General features: G+C 42.3%; 1 protein-coding gene across 1 annotated transcript in view; it reads right to left on the bottom strand.

The window, feature by feature from the left end:
• Positions 1 to 27,705, bottom strand: part of EPB41L4B (erythrocyte membrane protein band 4.1 like 4B) — a 252,755-nt gene that overhangs the window by 26,973 nt on the left and 198,077 nt on the right. Inside the window, exons 14-15 of the mRNA XM_069730489.1 lie at positions 12,385 to 12,418; positions 3,657 to 3,724 (exon numbers count right to left, since the gene is read on the bottom strand). Coding sequence (XP_069586590.1) covers positions 3,657 to 3,724; positions 12,385 to 12,418 — 102 coding nt within the window. The remainder of the gene's footprint in view (positions 1 to 3,656; positions 3,725 to 12,384; positions 12,419 to 27,705) is intronic.

The following is a 27,705-nucleotide window of genomic DNA, read 5'->3' as shown; positions in this document are numbered from 1 at the left end:
ATGAAAACACCAAACCGACATGCAAAAAACAAGCACTAATATGGCTCATTCAGCAAAAAAAAAAAAAAATGACAGCTCTCAGAACAGTAGTATGCAAAAACTAATTCATTTTGCTAAAATATTGTTTTTAGTGTGTAAAAAGAGCAAATCATAAAAAAACCTATAAAAATCTAGTATTTCTGTAATCGCACCGACCCAACGAACAAATCGGTTTTATCACTTTTCTGCACGGCGCAAAAAATAAAATAAAAACATTAACTGAATAGCCCCGGTAGCATGGAAAGTTAAACCGAGAAATGGACGAGTGTATCGAGATAAGAGAACAACCCAAGGTTAAATTATATATTTAATTGCCTTAAGGGCCCCCTAGACAATACACTATATACACAGTGGTTATACAAATACAATGGTCAGATATGCAAATACAACAGTGGTAGGACAAAAGTTATAAGCAGATGGATAATGTCAATTATCGGGTGACATTCCATCATATGTGCGCTGGGCTGCAGGGAGCATGGGCTGCCAGCTGGCTCCTAGGTCCTTCATAACACGTTACTCAATGTGGCCCCCACTGTCTAAGTGGACCACATGCAGAAAAGAGACCACATGGCCATACACTAGCCTTTGGGTCACTCCCCTCCTGCCTGGGCTGAACCTAAATCCCCTCCCCTTGCCTCTGAAGCTAAAAATGCTAAAATCTAAGATGGGTCATAATTCCGTAATAGACGGTCCTAGGGAGGCGGGTTAAGACCAAACACAGCTTTGCTATCTGGATTCTACTAGCTGTTCTATGTATCTCCATACCACTGGTTACTAAAACGGGGTCAAGATCAAGGCAGGCGTTCACCATGTACTGGGATTTCAGAAATATACACAATGTACGGCTGGGACGTATAGTATCTTCATAACTCCTCATGGAATTATGTTCCTGCAATGCTCTAGAAGTTGTCTCCAGCTTCAGCAGGACTTTCTTGCTCTATAGAATGCCTTTGTCCTGTTATGAGCTGGCCTCAATGTGAGATCTGTTACTCACAGCCTTTGAGGCTTGGTCCCTGGCGGAGCTAGGTGCAAGCTTTCTCATACAGCTACAGGCTGAAGGGGGTTTTATAATCCCTTGCCATATAGGATACAAATAATTGACATGAAAATATATCTCAAATATTCTTTACAGGTATCTACTGCACTGTCAGGATTTCAAGATGGCAGCTACCATCAATCACAAACAGTCCTAGATCTGAGAGCACACACAGTAGGAGTTGAACGAGCTGCAGTGAAGCACATGACACAGGTCATGTCAGAGCAGTGTCCCATCAGGTATCGTGAATGCACATTCCTCTGATCAGTCAACTTTACAAGACACTGAGTGGAGCTGACTGAGAATTATTATCCATCTCTTTAGCATGTCTGTCTTGTGCTTCACACAGTCCGTCCTGCTGAATGTCCTGGCAAATTTAAAATCCTGACAAAATACAGTAAATAAAGATACCTTTTTGATAAATAAAGGTATTTAGGAAAATGTTTACACTCTTCACGATCTATGACTTATAGGTACGTCATAGGTTATGTATCCACATTTGATGCGGGTCCACTGCTGAGCCCACATCTTTTCAGGCACATGGCAGCTGATTTGATCGGCGGCTGTCATGTGCCTCTAACTGCTGCGGGTGGAGGCTATTAAAATGTTAAATGCCGCTGTCAACTTGTGCTTACCGGAAACACGTCACAGTTCCCCTCCATCAGCATCTGTGTCACATGATCGTAGAACACTGACTGATTGCATGACAGCTGTGGGTCTGCAGAAGACTCCCGTGACTGTTACTGAAGATCTCCTATGAACAGCATCCTATAGACAAATTTCTCTTCTTCTTGATTTACTTCATAGGTTTTATGGCAATATATGCTGCCTACAATAAATCTGGCACATTTCAATACCCTACTTAGCCATCTCCGCTGATTAAGACACTTAAAACGATCTAGTGATGCTTATACAGATCTTAAAATACATAATAAATTGGGAGTACAGCATATAAACATGTTTTTGGTGCAATTTACAGAGGAAGTTGTGTCCATTTTGCCTAACAATTCTTTCCCCTTCCATGGATTTCCAGGACTAGGATACACATAGTATATGACAATGCACAGAGCTAGAACAATGAGGCTTTGTACAATGTTTAGTGTCCTCTTCTATCAAACGGAAGAGAGATTAAGGTGGAGTTACTGAGAGTGGCCATTCAACAATGTACGGAGCAGCATTGTACAGACTCTGAACAGTGTTTACACCCAGCCGCCAAAGCAAATAGACTCTACCGATAGGTCATCAAATAGACTCTACCGATAGGTCATCCTTGACAACCCCTTTAATTCTAGAATTTCCAAATATTAGTTAAAAATCACAGCGGATTGTAGTTTTTGGACAGAAAACCAAACGGGAAAATAACAACCCTAGTAGTTTTCACTCAGTATAAAAGACTAAATATCAAACTTTGTTGATTTGAAGACATTTAGTAGCTTCGTTTTTTTGAATGTAAGGGTAGGTGGCCAAGTAGACATTTAAATGCTCACACAGCTTCCGAGTTTACCAAGGTGAAGCTGCTCAGGAAAACGACTGGGCTCAGAAAAACCGCAGCAGTCATTTTCCTGAAGTGGCTTTGCCCGCATTCATGCTTTCACGCTACACTGCCAAGTATAAAGAGCAGGCGCCTTTCCAATGAAAGCCTTCCAAAGAAAGAGCATGTTACTCCTTTTGTCGGCTTCAGTTTCTGAACCCTGCAGTGGTTAAAAGAAGTTATGGAACTTGTACAGAGCACTGATTTTATATTGCACTATGCTCATTTTATGGGGCGCTTTTGAAGCTCTTTTCAAGATACTCATACCCTAGCTGTGCTTTCTGCTGTAGCTTTGCTTTCTTTAGTTACATTTTTCGTCAGAACTGTAAATGTTAACTAAAAAGAAAAAGTATGTACATAGTAAAGCAGTTTTCAATTTCAAAGTTTTTGTATGACAATTTTAACACCTATTCATAAGCAAAACTTTTCTACAGCTGCGTAAATAATCTTAGAATAAAATGCAGTTCATGCTCACTTTAAACAGTATCATTCATTCATATTTAACGGTATGTACAAACAAGACACTTCATGTATCACAAAGCTAGAAAAGTAAGAACGCAAGAAAAAGAAACAAAGGTCCTTTATTTCCAACGACATTACTTATGCATATATTTAACATTTAATATAATAAATATTTAATATTTAAAAAGAAGGAACCTATCAGATTCATGCTGCCCGTGTTTCAGGCATTATTTCAGCCGTGTAGGTTTTAGTCTGAAAATCTGCAGTGTTTAAGATAAAATATACCGTGAAAAGTTTTCCGGGGACTATAAGTCTAGGATGACTAGTCAAAGCGCAAAGTCACTTGCTGATGGGTCTCATCCTACTCAAACATAGGGAAAGATCAGTCAATTGGGGTGTGAAGAAGCCGTGGGAATCCCACCATAGACTTCGTTATGATCCCCAAATGGATTTTCAAAGTATATCTTCACTTAAGTACAGCAGTGTTTTAAAGTAGAACATACACAACTGCAAAAATGTAGATTGGGTCAGATTTATGCTGTCCGTGATTTGGTTCACTTTAACATATATATATAAAAAATAACCAACCTGATATTTGGGGACGTATGAGGGTGCCAATGTTGCTGACTCTGCTGGATATTTGGAAGGTATTGTTGCTTGAAGAAGAGAAATAAAGGTTTGTTAATTTTCACTTAGTAATCACAAACCTCGTTCACAAATAGCAACATTTTTGGTGCCACATCTAAAATATCCAGGATGAGGGCAACTGTGTTAACCTGCTGCAACATTAGCAAACACCAATATCTAAATTTTATGATCCCGCACAGTCCAAACAGCATCATCACCATTAATATCTGCGAGTGAGGTAAACTTCTTCCAAATGCGGTTCAGAAAATATCAACCACTGTCAAGATATCGCAGCCCAGGAAAGTAACGCAGAACCACTCGCTGTGATTTTTGTGTCGAACAGCTCTCTGCTGACCCCTATTGTTCGAACAATTACACGATTGACCGATGATCTGCAGATGAGGCTGCAGGCTGTTTCCACTAATAGGTTAGTTAATGGGAAGCTAACAGTGAGTGTATGGTATATACACCTCCAATTACATCATATGCAATATATGTATATACCTCTGATATGGTCACTGCGAGCTCAACAATAACCCATGAAAGATTTTTAGGTTCCACCACCAGTCTTTTTTTTTATATATCCAGTCCGACTTGACACCTGGGAGGTGCCGTATGACTTTGATGGTGCGGTTTACAGAACAAAAGAAGCTGACCTATTACATTTTATATTTAATCCAAAATGAGTCACTGTTTATAATATATATACATTATATATATATATATATATATATATATATATATATATATATATATATATATATATACATACATACACAAAAGATTTTACAAAGGGGACAAAACAATACAGACTATACAGTCACAAATAAAATAGATGAAGAACAAAGGAAACTTACTAAACTGATCACAGATATGATTTGGCATAGCGAATTAGAGCACTTCGCTTGAAGAACATCCAGCGGATGGGAAACATGCATACACAGAAATGTATCTCTTTACAGGAACCAAGATCATAATTCGACTTGAGCTTTTATCAGCACCCACATTACAACCACAAACCCCCCTCCCCCGTGATGACCTCATGTGGGCCGTGTGGTGGGAAGTCATCAGCCCTTCATGATTTTATGAAATTCTTGACTTATGCGATAACTTCAGTCCTGATAATTGCAGAACTTCGCGATCACTGCCATATTTTTCATCGGCATTTTACCTTAACTCAGAGATAAAACATGGCATGGCTGTTGTCAGCAGTCTGCCCACTATTGATTTTTGGCTTATAAGCAGGGGTTACAGTTTAGAAAAAAATATGCATAGTCTTCCTCTATGACCCCTGAAACTGAAAAGGTACCTAATATTCATATTTTTCTTCCTGTCCCCCAGCATCTGACAAAGATGTTTGGATGAAAGGAATGTGCACCTGTGAAGAACAATAGCCATCTCTATAGGGTGTGAGATATTCACTTTAACACTAGGACTACTGGTATAGTCATTTTGACTACTTGCACTTCAGTAGTTCTTGTCGGGGTCACGAGTCCAGTAGTCCTAGTGTTAATCCTCTCAAAAATAAAATAGACTTTTCTTGTCTTACCTAATTGTCCAAGCGTTCTCCTGTCTATTCTAAATCTCAATTACCTGTCCAAACTATAACTCTTGTCTACGCACAAAAGGCATTCTCGTTGGCACTTTGGCTTCAAAAGGATATCCCGCATATTAAATTCCTACTTTATGCCCATTTGTAAATCTGTTTCTAAGAGTGTCAGCTAGATTGCCAGCTCCTGTTTCGTGCTGCAATTCTGTGTGACAGAGAAGGAGGGAAGGGGTAAATGCCCCCTCTCTGGTCATATTTTCTATGACAACCACTAATAACTTTATATTCTCAGTCAAAGTGAATAGTCAATATGGACGTCATCCAAATTAGTGCTCCTCTGCAGTTATCAGGTCTTCATTGCAATGTCAGCCACTGACTGGTAGATGATCCTTACATTGGTTAGTAATATTGCTGGAGTTGGGTATAGATGAACAATAGGAGGCAGACATGTGGAAGCAGTTTATTTTCTGAATAGATCAAATAGTCCGGCGTGCTCTCCAGCTGATGGCCAACTTTCCACGTTGTTGGGACAAGTTCTGAGCTCAAAATTGAAAGAATTTATCTGGCTGATATTAATAGAGATGACCTAAGATGTGTGTTAGTGGCACAGGCGAGATATCATCTTTAGCTTTATTAATGTAATTTGTTCATGAAACAAGTACATGGAATAGCAACCAAAGTTTGATCACAGTGTTTTGTACACAAGATGTACACACTAATTCTTCACAGAAAGTGAATTGCTACTCAGAAACCATGTTCAGCTTATGGAACTGATAATTATTAGTGATCAGGCAAGTACAATGAATACCAGCTATAGCACAATACAAATAGGTTCAGGTCTAACCAGCTGCAGCCAGATAAATACAGCTGTGGTCAATATTACTAGAGACCTGATGCAACTATTGTCAGGTTGGCACCGTTATACTGATTAAAATGCTAACTTGGTTGATGAAATCCATCATGTGGCTGTTCTTTAATCTTTATTTTCAGTTTTTAGTTAATGATATGCTCGAGCTCCGTGGTGGGACTGTGGGGGGAGGTCTTTATGTGGTGCTCTGAGTAGGTATTCATAATGCTGACAAGTCACTGATGCCTCACGGACCTGCGCCCTAGTTTGCATAATATCTGTACATAGTGAAGAAAAAAAAACCTTCTGCAGGCAGGTGCTGGCCGTGGCACCTGCGCTGCAGCATAATCACGTTTACTGTGTAGTTACTACATGTGGTTGAGTTTTTCCTGAGGTGTATAACAAAAAAAAAATTGAAAATGGCACGCCGGCGCAGCAGCAGCTATAGGTCGTCGAAAACTGCTACTGCGCAGGCGGCACCATCTTGGAGGAGGAAATTTGCTTTTCTTCTCTAGGAAGATGCGCAATAGCAGCTATCGGATCACAGCTATGTACACAGATAGCTGCTACTGCGCAGGCGCCGCGGGTGCCATTTTCAATTTTTTTTTGTTATACACCTCAGGAAAAGCTGTAGTTTCTACACGGTAAACATGCAATTATGCTGCAGGGCAGGTGAAACGGCTGGCACCTGCCTGCAGAAGATTTTTTTTCTTTTTCTTCACTATGTACAGGTATTTATTATGCAAACTAGGGGGCAGGTCACTGAAGAAGCAATGACCTACCAGCAGTCTTCATTATGAATACCTAATCAGAGCACCACATGAAGACCCCCTTCAGGCCCGCCCAGGGGCACAAGCATATTATTAACTAAAGACTGAAAATAAAGATTAAAAAACACCCACAAGAAGGATTTCATGAACCAATGTATCATTTTAAACAGTATAATGGCACTGATCTGACAAGGACTGTAGGTTACTGTGCACAATCCTACTGACAGGTTCTTTTTAAAGAGCCATACATTTACATTTATTTTTCATTTGATACAACCATATGTGGGGTTTCGTTTTTTTTTTTTTTTTTTTTATGTTGTAGATGTCTATGACACCATTCATTTAACCACACAATGTACTGATGAATGGAAAACAATATCAATGGAGGCTTGAACAAAAAAAAGAAAAACACAGCAATCCCACCACCGTTTTTAGGGGTTTGCTAATAATTATAATTTAGATTTTAGGAAAACAAAGATTATTTTTTTATGTACCATATTTTTCTAATTTGGGGGAAAAATGTTGGGTGCGCCTTATAGTCACGTAGACATGTTTGGTGTCTATGAGCTCGTAATGACCTGGAGAATCATAATGGCAGGTCAGTTTTAGCATTCAGTGAACCTAGCAAAACAGCCAAACAAAAAAAGTGTGGGATTGCACTTTTTTTGCAATTTCATTTCACTTGGAATTTTTTTCCCGTTTTCTAGTACACGACATGCTAAAACCAATTATGTCATTCAAAAGTACAACTTGTCTTGCAAAAAATAAGCCCTCACATGGCAATATTGATGGAAAAAAAAGTTTATAAAAAAGTTATGGCTCTGGGAAGGAGGGGAGCGGAAAACGAAAACGCAAAACCAAAAATAGCTGGGGTCATTAAAGGGTTAAAGAGGGACTACGTCAGAACAGGGAGTATTTGCGTTTTTTTAAAAAATTTTTGCAGGTGATCAATGGCTTCGATTTGATTAGGTGTGGAATAAAAATGATGAAACAATGTGTAGTGTTTTATTATATTAAAATACTTTATGGCTGTGTCTTTTTTAACCCATTAATAACTATAGGATTAATAATGGATTGTCTTATTGATGCCTCTCCATTATTAACCAGGTTTAATGTCACCTTACAATCAAAGGTGACAACCTTTTGTTACCCCATATGCCACCGCTACAGGGCAGTGGGAAGAGAGAGGCTAAGTGCCAGAATTGGCGCACCGTACAGATGTGCCATTTCTGGAGTGGCTGGGTGCTGGTATTTTTAGCTGGGGGTGGGGGCGGGGGGCAATATCCATGGCCCATTTCTAGGCTATGAATATCAGCCCGCAGCTGTCTGCATAGCCTTTATGGCTATAAATTATAGGGGGACCCCACGTCCGTTTTCTTTTTTGGGGTCCCCCTATTTTATTAGCCAGTAAAGGCTAAATATATAGTTGTGGGTGGATATTCATAGCCTGGGAAGCTCCATGGGTATTAACCCCTTGCCAGGCTAGAAATATTGGCCCACGGCCATCTGCTTTCCCTCTCTGGCGCAGAAAATTGTGCTGGAGCCCACGCCATTTAATTTTTTTACATTAAAGATATCGAGTTCAGATTTTGTGTGTGTGTGTCTTTAACTATTTATGCACCATTTTATCTATCTATATCTGTCTATCTATATATACATATATCTATCTATTATCTACCTATCATCTACCTATTTATTATCTACCTATCTATCTATTATCTGTCTGTCAACACTATTCTTCCATGGAGTATGTAAAATAAGAGGTTGCACAAAGAAATTACATCACAAATGTTTTTTTATTTAAATAGATCTTTATTTAGGTTACAAAAACGCATACAAATCCTCATGAAAAAAAAAGCATGAAAAAACGCATGGATTTTCACCTGCGTTTTCTGCCAAGAGGTGCAGATTCGGTGCAGAAAATTATGCAGGCAAATCTGCAACGTGTGCACGTACCCTTAGTGTTTCTGATCAGATTTTCTTCTGTTTTCAGTCTACTTGTTTTACTATTCATGAGGCATACACTTTTCTTGCAGGTAATTAACAGCAATTAGGCAAATAGCAGACAGATGTAAGAACTTGAAAGATGTCTACTAACATGTTTGGAGGCAGACACTGCTACAGAAGCTTGTACATCCAAGTATTAGGATTGATTAACTTTAATCCTGTACTGTTCATTAATTAATTTATTTAACTCACTTACATAGAGCTATCACTTTCCGCAGCGATTTACAGACATTATAGGCCCAGTAGGGAATCCAGATTGTGAGCCCCGTCTTTGGAGTGTGGGAGGAAAGCAGAGTACCAATAGAAAATCAATGCAAACACTGGAAGAACAAACTTCTTGCAGATGTTGTCCTTGAAGGTATTTGAACCGAGGACCCCAGAGCTGCAAGGCTGCAGTGCTAACCACTTAGCCACCGTGCTGTATATGTTGTATACAGCATTAAACTAATTTTCCTTTTTATTTCCTTTTCTGAAATGACAGCATGTATATTGACACATCAAGTTTTTGATTAGATTTATTTGGACAAGCTAATAAAATATTCCAATGATCCACGATACACATTAATTATTGAAGATTTTTAAATAATAATCAAGAGTGCCAACAATTTTGACCACACCTATTTTTATAGAGACGTCTTTTGACATTTTAGGCTATATGCACATGTTGCGGATTTGTGTGCGGATTTTTCCGTGTAGAATCTTAAAAATCCGCAGGTAAAATGGCCTGCTTTTTGCCTGTGGAATTACCGCGGTTTTTGTGCGGTTTTCCCATGCGTTTTTACTCCTGCGGATTCGAATTATGGAGCAGATCGTAAAACGCTGAGGAATCCGCACAAAGAATTGACATGCTGCGGAAAATAAACTGCAGCGTTTCCGCACAGTATTTTCCGCAGCATGTGCACTGCGGATTTGGTTTTCCATACGGTTACATGGTACTGTACAACGCATGGAAAACTGCTGCGAATCCGCAGGGCCAAATCCGCTGTGGATCAGCAGCCAAATCCGCAACGTATGCACATACCCTTAGACTAGATTCACATGTTTTAACTGTAGTGTGTTGTCAAATTTTTGCAAAATCATGACAAAATAACTAGCTTTGCTGCAATTTAGGAAAATGGAAGAAAGAATGCACAGCAGCAATGAGTCACAATGTGTGATCACAGCCTCATGCTTATCCTTGGTTTTATGGAGTTTCCTCTACCCTCAAAGAAATCATAAATATATTAATCACGGAAATCTCTGGACAGGCAGTGTGGAGGGAGGTGCAATACAGTAGAACTGTAGGGTTTGTAATGTAACTCGGCAAAACTCAGATGTGCTGCCCATTCCCCCACAAGGTCCATATCTGAACGGTGTAAGTCATCTGTGCTTTCAAATCATGCAGGAGGTTAGATTACAAAATCAAGGCTGTATTCTTATATGTCACACTGAGAAACCCACTGTAAACTATTGAGGGGGCATGTTCATCTTTCCTTTGAGTTTTGCTGCCTGCTCATGACTGGCCAGTATCAAACATGGGCGGAAGAAGTCCATGACCTCAGGGAAAAAAAAACTCATTAAGTGCCAAATACAGTCAAATACAGTCATGGCCAAAAGTATTGACACCCCTGCAATTCTGTCAGATAATACTCATTTTCTTCCTGAAAATGATTGCAAACAAATTATTTGGTATTATTATCTTCATTTAATTTATCTTAAATTAAAAAAAACACAAAAATAATTGTCCTAAAGCCAAATTGGATATAATTCCACGCCAAACATAACAAAGGGGGTGGACAAAAGTATTGGCACTGTTCGAAAAATCATGTGATGCTTCTCTAATTTGTGTAATTAACAGCACCTGTAACTTACCTGTGGCACCTAACAGGTGTTGGCAATAACTAAATCACATTTGCAGCCAGTTGACATGGATAAAAGTTGACTCAACCTCTGTCCTGTGTCCTTGTGTGTACCACATTGAGCATGCAGAAAAGAAAGAAGACCAAAGAACTGTTTGAGGACTTGAGAAACCAAATTGTGAGGAAGCATGAGCAATCTCAAGGCTACAAGTCCATCTCCAAAGACCTGAATGTGCCTGTGTCATCAAGAAGTTTAAAGCCCATGGCACTGTGGCTAACCTCCCTAGATGTGGACGGAAAAGAATAAAATTGACATGAGATTTCAACGCAAGATTGTGCGGATGTTGGAGAAAGAACCTCAACTAACATCCAAACAAATTCAAGCTGCCCTGCAGTCCGAGGGTACAACAGTGTCAACCTGTACTAATCGTCGGCATCTGAATGAAAAGGGACTCTATGGTAGGAGAACCAGGAAGACCCCACTTCTTACCCCGAGACATAAAAAAGCCAGGCTCGAGTTTGCCAAAGCTTACCTGAAAAAGCCTAAAACGTTTTGGAAGAATGTTCTCTGGTCAGATGAGACAAAAGCAGAGCTTTTTGGGCAAAGGCATCAACATAGAGTTTACAGGAGAAAAAAAAGAGGCATTCAAAGAAAAGAACACGGTCCCTACAGTCAAACATGGCGGAGGTTCCCTGATGTTTTGGGGTTGCTTTGCTGCCTCTGGCACTGGACTGCTTGACCGTGTGCATGGCATTATGAAGTCTGAAGACTACCAACAAATTTCGCAGCATAATGTAGGGCCCAGTGTGAGAAAGCTGGGTCTCCCTCAGTGGTCATGGGTCTTCCAGCAGGACAATGACCCAAAACACACTTCAAAAAGCAATAGAAAATGGTTTGAGAGAAAGCACTGGAAACTTCTGAGGTGGCCAGCAATGAGTCCACACGTGAATCCCATAGAACACCTGTGGAGAGATCTAAAAATGGTAGTTTGGAGAAGGCACCCTTCAAATATCAGGGACATGGAGCAGTTTGCCAAAGAAGAATGGTCTAAAATTCCAGCAGAGCATTGTAAGAAACTCATTGATGGTTACCGGAAGCGGTTGGTCGGAGTTATTTTGGCTAAAGGTTGTGCAACCAAGTATTAGGCTGAGGGTGCCAATACTTTTGTCTGGCCCATTTTTGGAGTTTTGTCGGAAATGATCAATGTTTTGCTTTTTGCTTCATTCTCTTTAGTGTTTTTTTCATTTAAGACAAATTAAATGAAGATAATAATACCAAAGAATTTGTGTTTGCAATCATTTTCAGGAAGAAAATGAGTATTATCTGACAGAATTGCAGGGGTGTCAATACTTTTGGCCATGACTGTACCTAGCTAATATCTTCTTATCGGAGAGGAAAAATAAACTTAAAAAAAAGTGTTAATCTGCTCTGCAGCTACTATTACATTGCGTGCCCTAGTCAACAAGAAAGAAATGGTGAAAAGTCCTCTTTAAGCCCAAAAGGACACAGCTGTATTGTGTTTTAGGATTTTTTTTTTATTCTTCTTCTCTGTAAAATAATAATCTTTTATCTTCTTGCATTCCAAAACCCATAACAAGATCATGTAATGAACCATACTCAATAAATGCATTAAAAAAAAACTAACAAACCAGAAACTTAAAAAAAAAAAAATCTTACCTGGTAGTTCTGAATTTCAGGAGTATTTTTAGCACTTTAAGAAGAAAAAAAAAAAGGAAGACATTATTTTTTTCCCCTCCATAAATTTTGCATCAATACAATTTTCATTTATATTCACACATGTACATTACATTTTCTTACAATATTATATGAAATTAACCCTATAAATCAATTAACACATTCAGATTACGTTCTCACAATGAGTTTTAGTGAGTTTTTGATGCAGATTATTTGCACTACTTGGGTAAATTAGGTTACTTGCACTTTTTCATTGTGTTTTTGAGTATTCTTTTATGTCTGTCTCGATTTTGTATGTCATGTTTTAAATTACCGTAAGCGGCTTTGTTTTGATACCTATTAACATTTGGGCTTGACTGTCAGAATATGGTTTTGTCATGTGTGGATTACATGCGTCATAAGTATATTTCTGCTGTGGAAAAGCATCAAGAACTTACATGAACTTTTAACTGTGGATTTTCTGCATCTAATGCAATTTTATGTGGTAAATCTGTCAGGTCACCCTGTGCCCTCCAACCCACCAGCATTTATTTATTTCTTGCTAAATTCTCTGTCTAAAGTTGATTCTTGGAAAAACAGGAGTTTTAAAAAATCCCAGTTGCAAATGTGAAAATTTCAAGTCTTCTATTTTTATTTTCACTTTGAATACAGATTGTGATATGAAAATAAAAAAAAACATTGTCAAAAATGAAAAGACAAAATATACATATACCGTAAATGGTCTTTTGACATTACTTATTTTCTAAGCATTTAGACTTCTGGCCATGAACAGGTTATGTGGATTTTATAGTGAGAAAACTTCCTAGCTATTAATTTCCAGTGGAACAAAGCTGTAAGAAAAACGCAATATTATGCAGCGTCCATGGGCTGTCAAGTTCAGCTTCAGAGACACGCGGCCAGTCCATAATGGACTGCAAAATAAGGATGTGTGAATAAGTTTTAGGTCACTGTTACAGAACCCCCAGCACCAAGAATATGTTATGCAGTATATATTATGTATAATAGGTTCCATGTGAAATGCATCAGTCCACAGGCTGCGCCCCTGGTCAGAGGGGACAAGATATTCTCCTTCTGACCTCCCCCACCTTGGTAATTCCCACACAGGGCCGTATTTGCCACAACTACGCGAGGGCACGTGCCTAGGGCGGCGACATTGCGGGGGGCGGCACCTGAGCAAGGTGTTTTTAGTTTTTTTTTTTTCCATAAGTCCCAGGTCAAAAATGCGACCAACGGCCCCACTCCCCCGCCTCCGAGTCCCCCCCACCTCCAAGTCTCTGAGTCCCCCCGCCTCCGAGTCCCCCCGCCTCCGAGTCCCACCCACCCTCCTTGAAGACGATACTCACCTGCTCCAGTGATGCCTGGTCTCAGCGTCTGTAGCGCGTCCTGAGTGAGCGGTCATGTGGTACCGCAAATTAAGGTCATGAATATGCGCATATTCATGACCTTAATTAGCGGTACCACATGACCGCTCACTCAGGAAGAAGGCGCTGCGGCGGGACAGAGCTGGAGCCAGAGGGATGTCGGTGCGGCGTGTGGGACAGGCAGCTGACAGGTGAGTATGAGGGACGGGGGCGGGGGAAGGATGGTAAGCCACCCGCGCCATGCAAGATGGCCCGGGAGAAGGAGCGGGGGAGGGGGTAGAGAGATGAGTCATGCATAGGGAGGGAGGGGGGGGAATTATGAGCCATCAGCCATGCATAGGGAGGGAGGGGGGGGGGAATTATGAGCCATCAGCCATGCATAGGTAGGGAGGGAGGGATTTATGAGCCATCAGCCATGCATACAGGGGGGGGGATTATGAGCCATCAGCCATGCATACGGGGGGGGGGGATTATGAGCCATGCATAAAGGAGGAGGGGGGGATATAAGCCATGGCCATTATACAGTATGGAGCATCATGTGCGGTCATTATACAACATGGAGCATCATGTGGGGCCATTATAAAGTATGGAGCATCATGTGAGGTCATTATACAGTATGGAGCATCACGTGGGGCCATTATACAGTATGGAGCATCATGTGAGGTCATTATACAGTATGGAGCATCATGTGGGGCCATTATAAAGTATGGAGCATCGTGTGCGGTTATTATACAGTATTAAGCATCATCTGTGGCCATTATACAGTATGGAGCATCATGTGCGGTCATTATACAGTATGGAGCATTGTGGGGCCATTATACAGTATGGAGCATCATGTGAGGTCATTATACAGTATGGAGCATCATGTGAGGTCATTATACAGTATTGAGCATCATGTGAGGTCATTATACAATATTGAGCATCATGTGAGGTCATTATACAGTATTGAGCATCATGTGAGGTCATTATACAGTATGGAGCATCATGTGAGGTCATTATACAGTATGGAGCATCATGTGTGGCCATTATACAATATGGAGCATCATGTGTGTGGCCATTATACAGTATTGAGCATCATGTGCGGCCATTATACAGTATTGAGCATCATGTGAGGTCATTATACAGTATGGAGCATCATGTGAGGTCATTATACAGTATGGAGCATCATGTGTGGCCATTATACAGTATGGAGCATTATGTGAGGTCATTATACAGTATTGAGCATCATGTGAGGTCATTATACAGTATTGAGCATCATGTGAGGTCATTATACAGTATGGAGCATCATGTAAGGTCATTATACAGTATGTGGAGCACTGCGTAGCCATTATACAGTATGGAGCACTGCGTGGCCATATTTTTTTGGTTTTAATTATTGTATATGAAACAGTGTGATCAGCAGTGCTGAATGGGTGTGGTTGGGACTTGGATATGGGTGTGATTAGTTGTGAAATGGGTGTGGTCAGAGGCGTGGCCTAAAATTTGCCACGGCGCACTACGTGCGCCGCAACCTTTACACCTTTTTCCCTTCTTCAAAAGTTGGGAGGTATGGTACCGCATTTCCCAGATCACAGCAAGTGCCGCAAATCTCATAGGAAATGAATGAAACCAAACGCAGTGTTGCCGTAAGTGATCCGTTACGTGGCAGATGCAGAAAAACTGCCTGATCTCCTGCAAAAGGCGACTTTCACAACAGCGATTCTTGCCAAAGTCACTGCGGATAGTGTCATACTCACCAATGGGGGAGGCAGCACTAAAAGTGCCTAGGGCAGCAGAAACTCTAAATACGGCCCTGTTCGCACAGTAAATATCAGCAGGCTCCGGCCCCCTGCGGCTATTGTAATGTATGTCTGGCCTGCTTTTTCTATTGGCCTGCCCTGTGTATCTGTGTGATATATTCTGTGTGCTGTGAATAAAGTGTGTTCTTTTAGACTGGAAATACAAGGAGTAGCAGTCAGCTTTTATATGCTCTCACGTAATCAAGGAATTCCAGCCAGCGTCCTTCATTCAGAATCCAGCAAAAGCAGAGTGGACCTCCTGAAACACAGGGGGTGCTGAAAGAGGTACTACAGCACAGTAGACCCCGTTACAGTCACGATTAGGCGAAATGAATCAGTTAAGAATATTGTCAATTGCCTGAAGTAACAAAGATATGATTAAATTGGATTCAACAGAATAGAGCCCCATACTCATGATATGGCTGTCAGCCGAGCAATACCCCGATTGATCTTCGGCCAACAAGGCCGATTCTCCTATACACAGGAGCACTCATTCGGCCAAGCGCTATGTTCTCTATGAGAAAGCCACAGTCTGCCACTACAATTTTGGGATGCATATGTTTTGATCGATTTTAATTGCATTTTTGGGGGGGAAGGGGTGTGTGGTACAGTGATTGAGGCCAGGCAACTCTTGTGAATAACTTTCTTTTTGCTTTATGTTGTTTACTACACTGGTGAAATAATTTTATATTGACTTGACTTTTTTTTAGCCTCATTAGGGATTTTGAACCTGAATATGATCACTTGTTCTATATGCTGAAATACCAGAACATTGCTGTATATAAAGAAAATTATGGGCTTCACAAGAGAGCCAAGACAGCAGCCATGGGGACTTCTGCAGGCCACTGTGGTGGTCACGGAATCTGATCTTGGATGTCCAAAACCGCATGCCATCTGGATCACAACCAATTGATTACACAATTATCATTTAGGGGTTGAAAACCGGCAGAGATAGCTCTGGTCACCGCTTTAGTGGTGCTCCAAACACTTGCACCTGATGTGTGCTACATCACACATCGGTAACGAGTTAAAGGGAACTTGTTACATAAATTTGCCCCACATAAATGCCACTACTGTGTTATTCCTGTATTTTACAGTTTTACAGACTTTACACAACTTAATCCATCTATATATTTTGCCTTTTTAATTAAGTTCGCAAGACTAATTATTTAGTGGTGGGCTCCTACGAATGGTCACAAATGATAGTATTGTGGCAAGAGTAACATGCCAAGGAGCCTCGGAAGCCAGAAAGGTGTTCTGCATCTCTGCACACAAGCAGTGTGTAGATGAAGCAAGTGCAAGTACACCCGGCAGCTCATATCCGGAGGGTGGGCTTTCAGGGTCGTCGGGTTCAAATTCCTGAGAAGGAAAGTCAGGGTGTAAGTATTTTTTTCATTATCAGACTTGTAATTTGATTTTTTTTCAGGTTTGTATCTTTAAATCTGTATGACTTATAATTTTTTTTTCTTATTTTAATTAATCTATAGGTTCAACAACGTGAGGAAGGTCAACATGTCATTGACAATGACCTACTCATTCCACTGGTTCAAGAGCTTGTAGTGTTGTGGGACCCCTGTGATCACAATCATTCCGACTCAGTATTGATTCAACGACTCTGGGAAGAAGTGGCCAGATTGCTGTTGGATGACTGGGACCATGCAAGGACAAAAGCCAGAAAGGATTTTCGTAAGTATTGCAATGTGGTCTCTGTTTTGCTGTAAATGTTGTCTTTTTTACAATTATTTTTTTTTCTTCCCCCTTCACAGTGAAGGGAGTAAACGTTTGTTGGAATTCGATGAAGGATCGCTTCAATAAGTACAATGCGCAAAAAATAAAGGGAACACTAAAATCCCACATCCTACATATCACAGAATGAAATATTCCAGTTGAAAATCTATATTCATTACATAGTGGAATGTGTTGAGAACAATAAAACCTAAAAATTATCAATGTAAATCACAACTAATATCCCACGGAGGTCTGGAGTTGGAATGATGCTCAAAATCAAAGTGGAAAATGAAGTTACAGGCTGATCCAACTTCAGGGGAAATGTCTCAAGACAAGGAAATTATGCTCAGTAGAGTGTGCGGCCTCCACGTTCCTGTATGACCTCCCTACAATGCCTGGGTATTATCCTGATGAAGCCGAGGATGGTCTTCTAAGGGATCTTTTCCCATACCTGGACTAACGCATCCGCCAACTCCTGAACAGTCTGTGGTGCAACGTGATGTTGGTGGATGGTGCGAGACATGATGTCCCAGATGTGTTTAATCGGATTTAGGTCTTGGGAACAGGCAGGCCAGTCCATAGCTTCAATGCCTTCATCTTGCAGGAACTGCTGACACTCCAGCCACATGAGGTCTGGCATTGTCCTGCATTAGGAGGAACCCAGGGCAAACCGCACCAGCATATGGTCTCATAAGGGGTCTGAGGATCTCATTTCGGTACCTAATGGCAGTCAGGCTACCTCTGGTGAGCACATGGAGGGCTGTGCAGCCCTCCAAAGAAATGCCACCCCACACCATTACTGACCCACTGCCAAACCGGTCATGCTGAAGGATGTTGCAGGCAGCAGATCGCTCTCCACGGCATCTCCAGTCTCTGTTACGTCTGTCACATGTGCTCAGTGTGAACCTGCTTTCATCTGTGAAGAGCACAGGGCGCCAGTGGTGAATTTGCCAATCCTGGTGTTCTGTGGCAAATGCCAAGCACCCTGCACGGTGTTCATCTGTGAGCACAACCCCCATCTGTGGACGTCAGGCATTCAGACCATCCTCATGGAGTCGGTTTCTAACCATTTGTGCAGACACATGAACATTTGTGGCCTGCTGGAGGTCATTTTGCAGGGCTCTGGCTGAGGTCCTCCTGTTCCTCCTTGCACAAAGGCTGAGGTAGCGGTCCTGCTGCTGGGTTGTTGCCCTCCTATGGCCCCCTACGCATCTCCTGGTTACCGGCCTGTCTCCTTATAGCACCTCCAGCCTCAGGACACTAAGCTGACAGACACAGCAAACCTTCTTTACACAGCTCGCGTTGTTGTGCCATCCTGGATGAGCTGCACTACCTGAGCCACTTGTGTGGGTTGTAGAGTCGGTCTCATGCTACCACGAGTGTGAAAGCACAACCAAAATTCAAAAGTGACCAAAACATCAGCCAGAAAGCATTGGTACTGAGATGTAGACTGTGGTCCCCACCTGTAGAAACACTCCTTTATTGAGTGAGTATTGATAATTGCCAAGAATTTCCATCTGTTGTCTAATCCATTTGCACAACAGCATGTGAAACTGATTGTCAGTGTTGCTTCCTAAGTGGACAGTTTGATTTCACAGAAGTTTGATTTACTTGGAGTTATATTCTGTTGTTTAAGTGTTCCCTTTATTTTTTTTGGAGAAGTGTATATCAGACAGGAGATGCGGGTTAAAAGTGGTGCTGCTCCAAAGCTTCCGAAGTACAAATACAATCGCATTCTGTCTTTTCTGAGGCCTGTGCTTGCTCAGCGAGTGAATCTTTTCTGTTGTCTATTATATAAACATTACTTTTTTTAGTAATGCTTTTCTTTTACACACAACATGGAACAGTACTATAGAACTTGGATCTTCCTCTGTTGGAGCGGCCCCTCATCGACCAGCCAACGAACTGTCCCAATCATCCACCAGCGATCTAGAAACCAGGCAGGCTTCACAGGCTGGGGAACAGGCAGCCGGTCCATCAGGTTTTTCCCTCTCCTAGCCCTCTGCCACTGCTTTTGTTGGGACTTCTCGTCAGCGGCAATGGGCCTGGGAGAGGTCAGTCATGCCCGAGTTTATTCACTTAAGCTCGGTCTTCCAGGATGAAATGAAGGTGATTGGAGATAGACTGGACAGTGGGTTCACTCAAGTGAACACACTTTTCCAGGATGTCCACAGATGCCTTGACTGCCTGGAAGCCGACCTTCAGAGACCGACGGGAAGTTTTTTTTTCCAGCAATAGAGCCGGGCGTGTCGGAAAACCTTACACCTGAACTCCAGCTGAACGCCATGCAGGCCTGCCAGGCTGCTTACAGCCAGGCATTACAGCAGCAGCAGTCCAAAAGCTATCAGCCGCAGGCTGGATTTTCCCAGCATCAACAAGCACAGCATCACTGGCCAGTTCCCCCAGTTCACAGCTACACCACGCTGCAGAGTGCAGCATCCCCGCAGCAAGCAGCAGCCACCTCGCTACAGAGTGCAGCACCACTGCAGCAAGAAGCATCCATCACGCTGCACAGTCCAGCACCACGCACTGCTACAAAGGCCACTCTGCCAAACTCCCACTCATACAACAAAGAAACTCAGAAAGACTCCCACTAATGACTTGGTGCCGCATCGGAAAATGAAGACCAGGAGCAAGAAATGTCAGTCAAAAATGGTCCTATCACCTCCACTCTCACCTCCCAATGTGTCTCTGTTGTCGAATATGTCACTACCTTCCATTGGTTGTTCCCCTTCCAGTGTTTGCCACGCTGTCATGTGCATTTTCCCAGTGGTTCTCACCATGGACGGTTGTATCTTGGCACCTTCCAGGTTAAAAACTGTTTATCCCCCAGACATGGATTACGGCGTGGGACAGAACGACGGAGAGCTGAAGAATATTGTTGTTTTTTATTTTTGTTTTATTACTGGAGACGAGAGATTCAGTGGAATTAGTCATTAGGTGAGTATAACGGTGTTTGTTATTTTTACATAAAAAAGGAAAAGTGTGTTTTACTTCAAATAAAGGACTTTATTCTGGCTGTGTGTTTAATTACCATATAACTTTAGGATTATTTTTACATCAAAAAGGAAAAGTGTGTTGTTTTACTTCAAATAAAGGACTTTATTCTGATGTGTGTTTAATTACCATATAACTTTAGGATTAGTAATTGATAAGTGACTTATAGACGACTCTCCATTACTAATCTGTGGGATTGAGGTCACTGGACAATACATAGTTGACATCAACCCTACAAATATTAACCCCACTTGCCACCACTACAGTGCAAGTGGGAAGAGCTGGGCAAAGCGCCAGAATTGCGCACCTAATAGATGTGCCTTTTCTGGGTGGCTGCAGGCTGCTCTTTTTATGATTGGGATCAATATCTATAGCAAGGCTGGTTGCCAAAAATGTGTGGAAAGCCATGCTGTTATTAGCGGCAGCAGGTGTCAGCTGATGGGAGCAGTAGTTTCATCAGCCACCAATGACCGGAAATAAACTTTCTACGTCCGATCACAGCTGCACTATCACGCTGTCTTTTGATGATTTCACCGCCGATCAGAAGCAGTGTTTGCCGCGCTGTCATGCACATGGGACAAACACCCGGTGTTCGGACTTCCTGGTCCGTGTTCGGTGTTCGTGCTCAAACAGTAGGTGTTCGGTATGGATGCCGAACTTTACTTTTTGGATGCACCAATCTCTTACCATAACTACAGATGCTGAAAATGTACGCAAACTGGAACGTCTCACAGAAATGGGTTCAGAGTTCCAGAGACTCTTTCCACTACATTACTTCTGCGCTATTTCAAAGTTGGCTGGATTTTAGCTTCTTTAGAAAAATTTATATTTTTCTGTACTTTTCTGCTTATATCTCTATACTTATACCATGCAAAAAGGATTTCATGAAGTCTCAAATACATTTACAAATATATATTTGACAAATACCTCCCCAAAGGACAAGGATTTCTGTAACCGGGACAGGTCACCATTTCTACTGAGCGTTTTGTTAAAAAATAAAAATAAAAAAAATAAAAAACAAAAACAAAAAAACAACAATCCTGACTGCCCCTCTATTCAACATAGTAACAAATGTCTGAATAATAATAATGACCTTTTGTCACTCGGTCACCATTTTTTTTTTTATTATGCTACAGAAGCCGACGTGCTATGGTTTTGAAATGTGCATTATGTCTCTTGCTGTAAGTATACATTTTATTTGCAGAATTCTCCAACAGACTTGAATGACAATGAAAATCCACAAGTAAAAAAATTTATATGCATTGTTGAGTTTTTTCTGCGGAAGAGCAACACCACCACATGTAATTTGCACATGACTATCAAAGTTTTATCAGACTTAAGTAACAGGAAGTTTCCAATACAAGGCAGCTTCATTTTAACCCCTTCATGACCCAGCCTATTTTGACCTTAATGACCTGGCCGTTTTTTGCAATTCTGACCAGTGTCCCTTTATGAGGTAATAACTCAGGAACGCTTCAACGGATCCTAGCGGTTCTGAGATTGTTTTTTCGTGACATATTGGGCTTCATGTTAGTGGTAAATTTAGGTCAATAAATTCTGCGTTTATTTGTGATAAAAACGGAAATTTGGCGAAAATTTTGAAAATTTCGCAATTTTCACATTTTGAATTTTTATTCTGTTAAACCAGAGAGTTATGTGACACAAAATAGTTAATAAATAACATTTCCCACATGTCTACTTTACACCAGCACAATTTTGGAAACAAAATTTTTTTTTGCTAGGAAGTTATAAGAGTTAAAATTTGACCAGCGATTTCTCATTTTTACAACGAAATTTACAAAACCATTTTTTTTAGGGACCACCTCACATTTGAAGTCAGTTTGAGGGGTCTATATGGCTGAAAATACCCAAAAGTGACACCATTCTAAAAAATGCACCCCTCAAGGTGCTCAAAACCACATTCAAGAAGTTTTTTAACCCTTCAGGTGCTTCACAGCAGCAGAAGCAACATGGAAGGAAAAAATGAACATTTAACTTTTTAGTCACAAAAATTATCTTTTAGCAACATTTTTTTTATTTTCCCAATGGTACAAGGAGAAACTGAACCACGAAAGTTGTTGTCCAATTTGTCCTGAGTACGCTGATACCTCATATGTGGGGGTAAACCACTGTTTGGGCGCACGGCAGGGCTTGGAAGGGAAGGAGCGCCATTTGACTTTTTGAATGAAAAATTGGCTCCACTCTTTAGCGGACACCATGTCACGTTTGGAGAGCCCCCGTGTGCCTAAAAATTGGAGCTCCCCCACACGTGACCCCATTTTGGAAACTAGACGCCCCAAGGAACTTATCTAGATGCATAGTGAGAACTTTGAACCCCCGGGGGCTTCACAAATTGATCCGTAAAAATGAAAAAGTACTTTTTTTTCACAAAAAAATTCTTTTAGCCTCAATTTTTTTCATTTTCACATGGGCAACAGGATAAAATGGATCCTAAAATATGTTGGGCAATTTCTCCTGAGTACACCGATACCTCACATGTGGGGGTAAACCACTGTTTGGGCACATGGTAAGGTTCGGAAGGGAAGGAGCGCCATTTGACTTTTTGAATGAAAAATTATCTCCATCGTTGGCGGACACCATGTCGTGTTTGGAGAGCCCCCGTGTGCCTAAACATTGGAGCTCCCCCACAAATGACCCCATTTTGGAAACTAGACCCCCCAAGGAACTTATCTAGATGCATATTGAGCACTTTAAACCCTCAGGTGCTTCACAAATTGATCTGTAAAAATGAAAAAGTACTTTTTTTTTCACAAAAAAATTATTTTCGCCTCAGTTTTTCATTTTCACATGGGCAATAGGATAAAATGAATCCTAAAATTTGTTGGGCAATTTCTCCCGAGTACGCCGATACCTCATATGTGGGGGTAAACCACTGTTTGGGCACACGGCAGGGCTCGGAAGGGAAGGCGCGCCATTTGACTTTTTGAATGGAAAATTAGCTCCAATTGTTAGCGGACACCATGTCGCGTTTGGAGAGCCCCTGTGTGCCTATGCATTGGAGCTCCCCCACAAGTGACCCCATTTTGGAAACTAGACCCCCCAAGGAACTTATCTAGATGCATATTGAGCACTTTAAACCCCCAGGTGCTTCACAGAAGTTTATAATGCAGAGCCATGAAAATAAAAAATAATTTTTCTTTCCTCAAAAATGATTTTTAGCCTGGAATTTCCTATTTTGCCAAGGGTAATAGGAGAAATTGGACCGCAAATGTTGTTGTCCAGTTTGTCCTGAGTACGCTGATACCCCATATGTGGGGGTAAACCACTGTTTGGGCGCACGGCAGGGCTCGGAAGGGAAGGCACGCCAATTGGCTTTTTAAATGGAAAATTAGCTCCAATCATTAGCGGACACCATGTCACGTTTGGAGAGCCCCTGTGTGCCTAAACATTGGAGATCCCCCACATATGACCCCATTTTGGAAACTAGACCCCCAAAGGAACTAATCTAGATGTGTGGTGAGGACTTTGAACTTCCAAGTGCTTCACAGAAGTTTATAACGCAGAGCCATGAAAATAAAATAAAAATTTTATTTTCTCTAAAATGATTTTTTAGCCTGCAATTTATTATTTTCCCAAGGGTAACAGGAGAAATTTGACCCCAAAAGTTGTTGTACAGTTTCTCCTGAGTACGCTGATACCCCATATGTGGGGGTAAACCACAGTTTGGGCACATGTCGGGGCTCAGAAGGGAAGTAGTGACTTTTGAAATGCAGACTTTGATGGAATGGTCTGCGGGCGTCACGTTGCGTTTGCAGAGCCCCTGGTGTGCCTAAACAGTAGAAACCCCCCACAAGTGACCCCATTTTGGAAACTAGACCCCGAAAGGAACTTATCTAGATGTGAGGTGAGCACTTTGAACCCCCAAGTGCTTCACAGAAGTTTATAACACAGAGCAGTGAAAATAATAAATACGTTTTCTTTCCTCAAAAATAATTTTTTAGCCCAGAATTTTTTATTTTCCCAAGGGTTACAGGAGAAATTGGACCCCAAAAGTTGTTGTCCAGTTTCTCCTGAGTACGCTGATACCCCATATGTGGGGGTAAACCACTGTTTGGGCACACGTCGGGGCTCAGAAGGGAAGTAGTGACTTTTGAAATGCAGACTTTGATGGAATGGTCTGCGGGCGTCACGTTGCGTTTGCAGAGCCCCTGGTGTGCCTAAACAGTAGAAACCCCCCACAAGTGACCCCATTTTGGAAACTAGACCCCCCCAAGGAACTTATCTAGATATGTGGTGAGCACTTTGAACCCCCAAGTGCTTCACAGACGTTTACAACGCAGAGCCGTGAAAATAAAAAATCATTTTTCTTTCCTCAAAAATGATGTTTTAGCAAGCAATTTTTTATTTTCTCAAGGGTAACAGGAGAAATTGGACCCCAGTAATTGTTGCCCAGTTTGTCCTGAGTACGCTGATACCCCATATGTGGGGGTAAACCACTGTTTGGGCACATGTCGGGGCTCGGAAGTCAAGTAGTGACGTTTTGAAATGCAGACTTTGATGGAATGGTCTGCGGGCGTCACGTTGCGTTTGCAGAGCCCCTGGTGTGCCTAAACAGTAGAAACCCCCCACAAGTGACCCCATTTTGGAAACTAGACCCCCCAAGAAACTTATCTAGATATGTGGTGAGCACTTTGAACCCCCAAGTGCTTCACAGACGTTTACAACGCAGAGCCGTGAAAATAAAAAATCATTTTTCTTTCCTCAAAAATGATGTTTTAGCAAGCAATTTTTTATTTTCTCAAGGGTAACAGGAGAAATTGGACCCCAGTAATTGTTGCCCAGTTTGTCCTGAGTACGCTGATACCCCATGTGTGGGGGTAAACCACTGTTTGGGCACATGTCGGGGCTCGGAAGTCAAGTAGTGACGTTTTGAAATGCAGACTTTGATGGAATGGTCTGCGGGCGTCACGTTGCGTTTGCAGAGCCCCTGGTGTGCCTAAACAGTAGAAACCCCCCACAAGTGACACCATTTTGGAAACTAGACCCCCCAAGGAACTTATCTAGATATGTGGTGAGCACTTTGAACCCCCAAGTGCTTCACAGACGTTTACAACGCAGAGCCGTGAAAATAAAAAATCATTTTTCTTTCCTCAAAAATGATGTTTTAGCAAGCAATTTTTTATTTTCTCAAGGGTAACAGGAGAAATTGGACCCCAGTAATTGTTGCCCAGTTTGTCCTGAGTACGCTGATACCCCATGTGTGGGGGTAAACCACTGTTTGGGCACATGTCGGGGCTCGGAAGTCAAGTAGTGACGTTTTGAAATGCAGACTTTGATGGAATGGTCTGCGGGCGTCACGTTGCGTTTGCAGAGCCCCTGGTGTGCCTAAACAGTAGAAACCCCCCACAAGTGACCCCATTTTGGAAACTAGACCCCCCAAGGAACTTATCTAGATATGTGGTGAGCACTTTGAACCCCCAAGTGCTTCACAGACGTTTACAACGCAGAGCCGTGAAAATAAAAAATCATTTTTCTTTCCTCAAAAATGATGTTTTAGCAAGCATTTTTTTATTTTCTCAAGGGTAACAGGAGAAATTGGACCCCAGTAATTGTTGCCCAGTTTGTCCTGAGTACACTGATACCCCATATGTGGGGGTAAACCACTGTTTGGGCACACGTCGGGGCTCGGAAGGGAAGGAGCACCATTTGACTTTTTGAATAAAAGATTGGCTGGAATCAATGGTGGCGCCATGTTGCGTTTGGAGACCCCCTGATGTGCCTAAACAGTGGAAACCCCTCAATTCTAACGCCAACACACCCCTAACCCTTATCCCAACTGTAGCCGTAACCCTAACCACAACCCTAACCCCAACACACCCCTAACCCTAACCACAACCCTAATTCCAACCCAACCCTAACCCTAAGGCTATGTACCCACGTTGCGGATTCGTGTGAGATTTTTCCGCACCATTTTTGAAAAATCCGCGGGTAAAAGGCACTGCGTTTTACCTGCGGATTTACTGCGGATTTCACCTGCGGATTCCTATTGAGGAATAGGTGTAAAACGCTGCGGAATCCGCACAAAGAATTGACATGCTGCGGAAAATACAACGCAGCGTTTTCGTGCGGTATTTTCCGCACCACGGGCACAGCGGATTTGGTTTTCCATAGGTTTACATGGTACTGTAAACCTGATGGAACACTGCTGCGGATCCGCAGCGGCCAATCCGCTGCGGATCCGCAGCCAAATCCGCACCGTGTGCACATAGCCTAATTCTAAAGGTATGTGCACACGCTGCGGAAAACGCTGCGGATCCGCAGCAGTTTCCCATGAGTTTACATTTCAATGTAAACCTATGGGAAACAAAAATCGCTGTACACATGCTGCGGAAAAACTGCACGGAAACGCAGCGGTTTACATTCCGCAGCATGTCACTTCTTTCTGCGGATTCCACAGCGGTTTTACAACTGCTCCAATAGAAAATCGCAGTTGTAAAACCGCAGTGAAATGCGCAGAAAAACCGCGGTAAATCTGCCATAAATCCGCAGCGGTTTAGCACTGCGGATTTATCAAATCCGCTGCGGAAAAATCCGCAGAGGACCAGAATACGTGTGCACATATCGAAACCCTAACCCTACCCCTACCCCTAACCCTACCCCTAACCCTACCCCTAACCCTAACCCTACCCCTAACCCTACCCCTACCCCTACCCCTAACCCTACCCCTAACCCTACCCCTACCCCTAACCCTACCCCTAACCCTAACCCTAACCCTAGTTCTAACTCCAACCTTAGTGGAAAAAAAAAAAAATTCTTTATTTTATTATTGTCCCTATCTATGGGGGACAAATGGGGGGGGTCATTTACTGTTTTTTTATTTTGACCACTGTGATAGATTATATCACAGTGATCAAAATTCACATTGGAACGAATCTGCCGGCCGGCAGATTCGGCGGGCGCACTGCGCATGCGCCCGCCATTTTGGAACATTGCAGCGCTCGGGGAAGAAGACGGACGGACCCCGCCAGGATCGGTAAGTATAAGGGGGGGAGATCAGGGCACAGGGGGGGGAGATCAGGGCACGGGGGGGCGTCGGAGCACGGGGGGGGAGGGATCGGAGCATGGGGGAGAGTGATCGGTGTGCGGGCGGGTGGATCGGTGTGCAGGGGGGGTGGATCGGTGTGCAGGGGGGGTGGATCGGAGCACGGGGGGGTTTGATTGGAGCACGGGGGGTGTGATTGGAGCACGGGGGGAGCGGACAGGAGGACGGGGGAGCGGAGCACAGGACGGAGGGGAGCGGGCCACAGATCGGGGGGCTGGGGGGGCGATCGGAGGGGTGGGGTGGGGGCACATTAGTATTTCCAGCCATGGCCGATGACATTGCAGCATCGGCCATGGCTGGATTGTAATATTTCACCATTTTTTTAGGTGAAATATTACAAATCGCTCTGATTGGCAGTTTCACTTTCAACAGCCAA

This window comes from Ranitomeya imitator, chromosome 6, assembly GCF_032444005.1.
Source record: "Ranitomeya imitator isolate aRanImi1 chromosome 6, aRanImi1.pri, whole genome shotgun sequence".
Lineage (NCBI taxonomy): Eukaryota > Metazoa > Chordata > Amphibia > Anura > Dendrobatidae > Ranitomeya > Ranitomeya imitator.
This window is presented reverse-complemented; position numbering and strand designations above follow the sequence as displayed.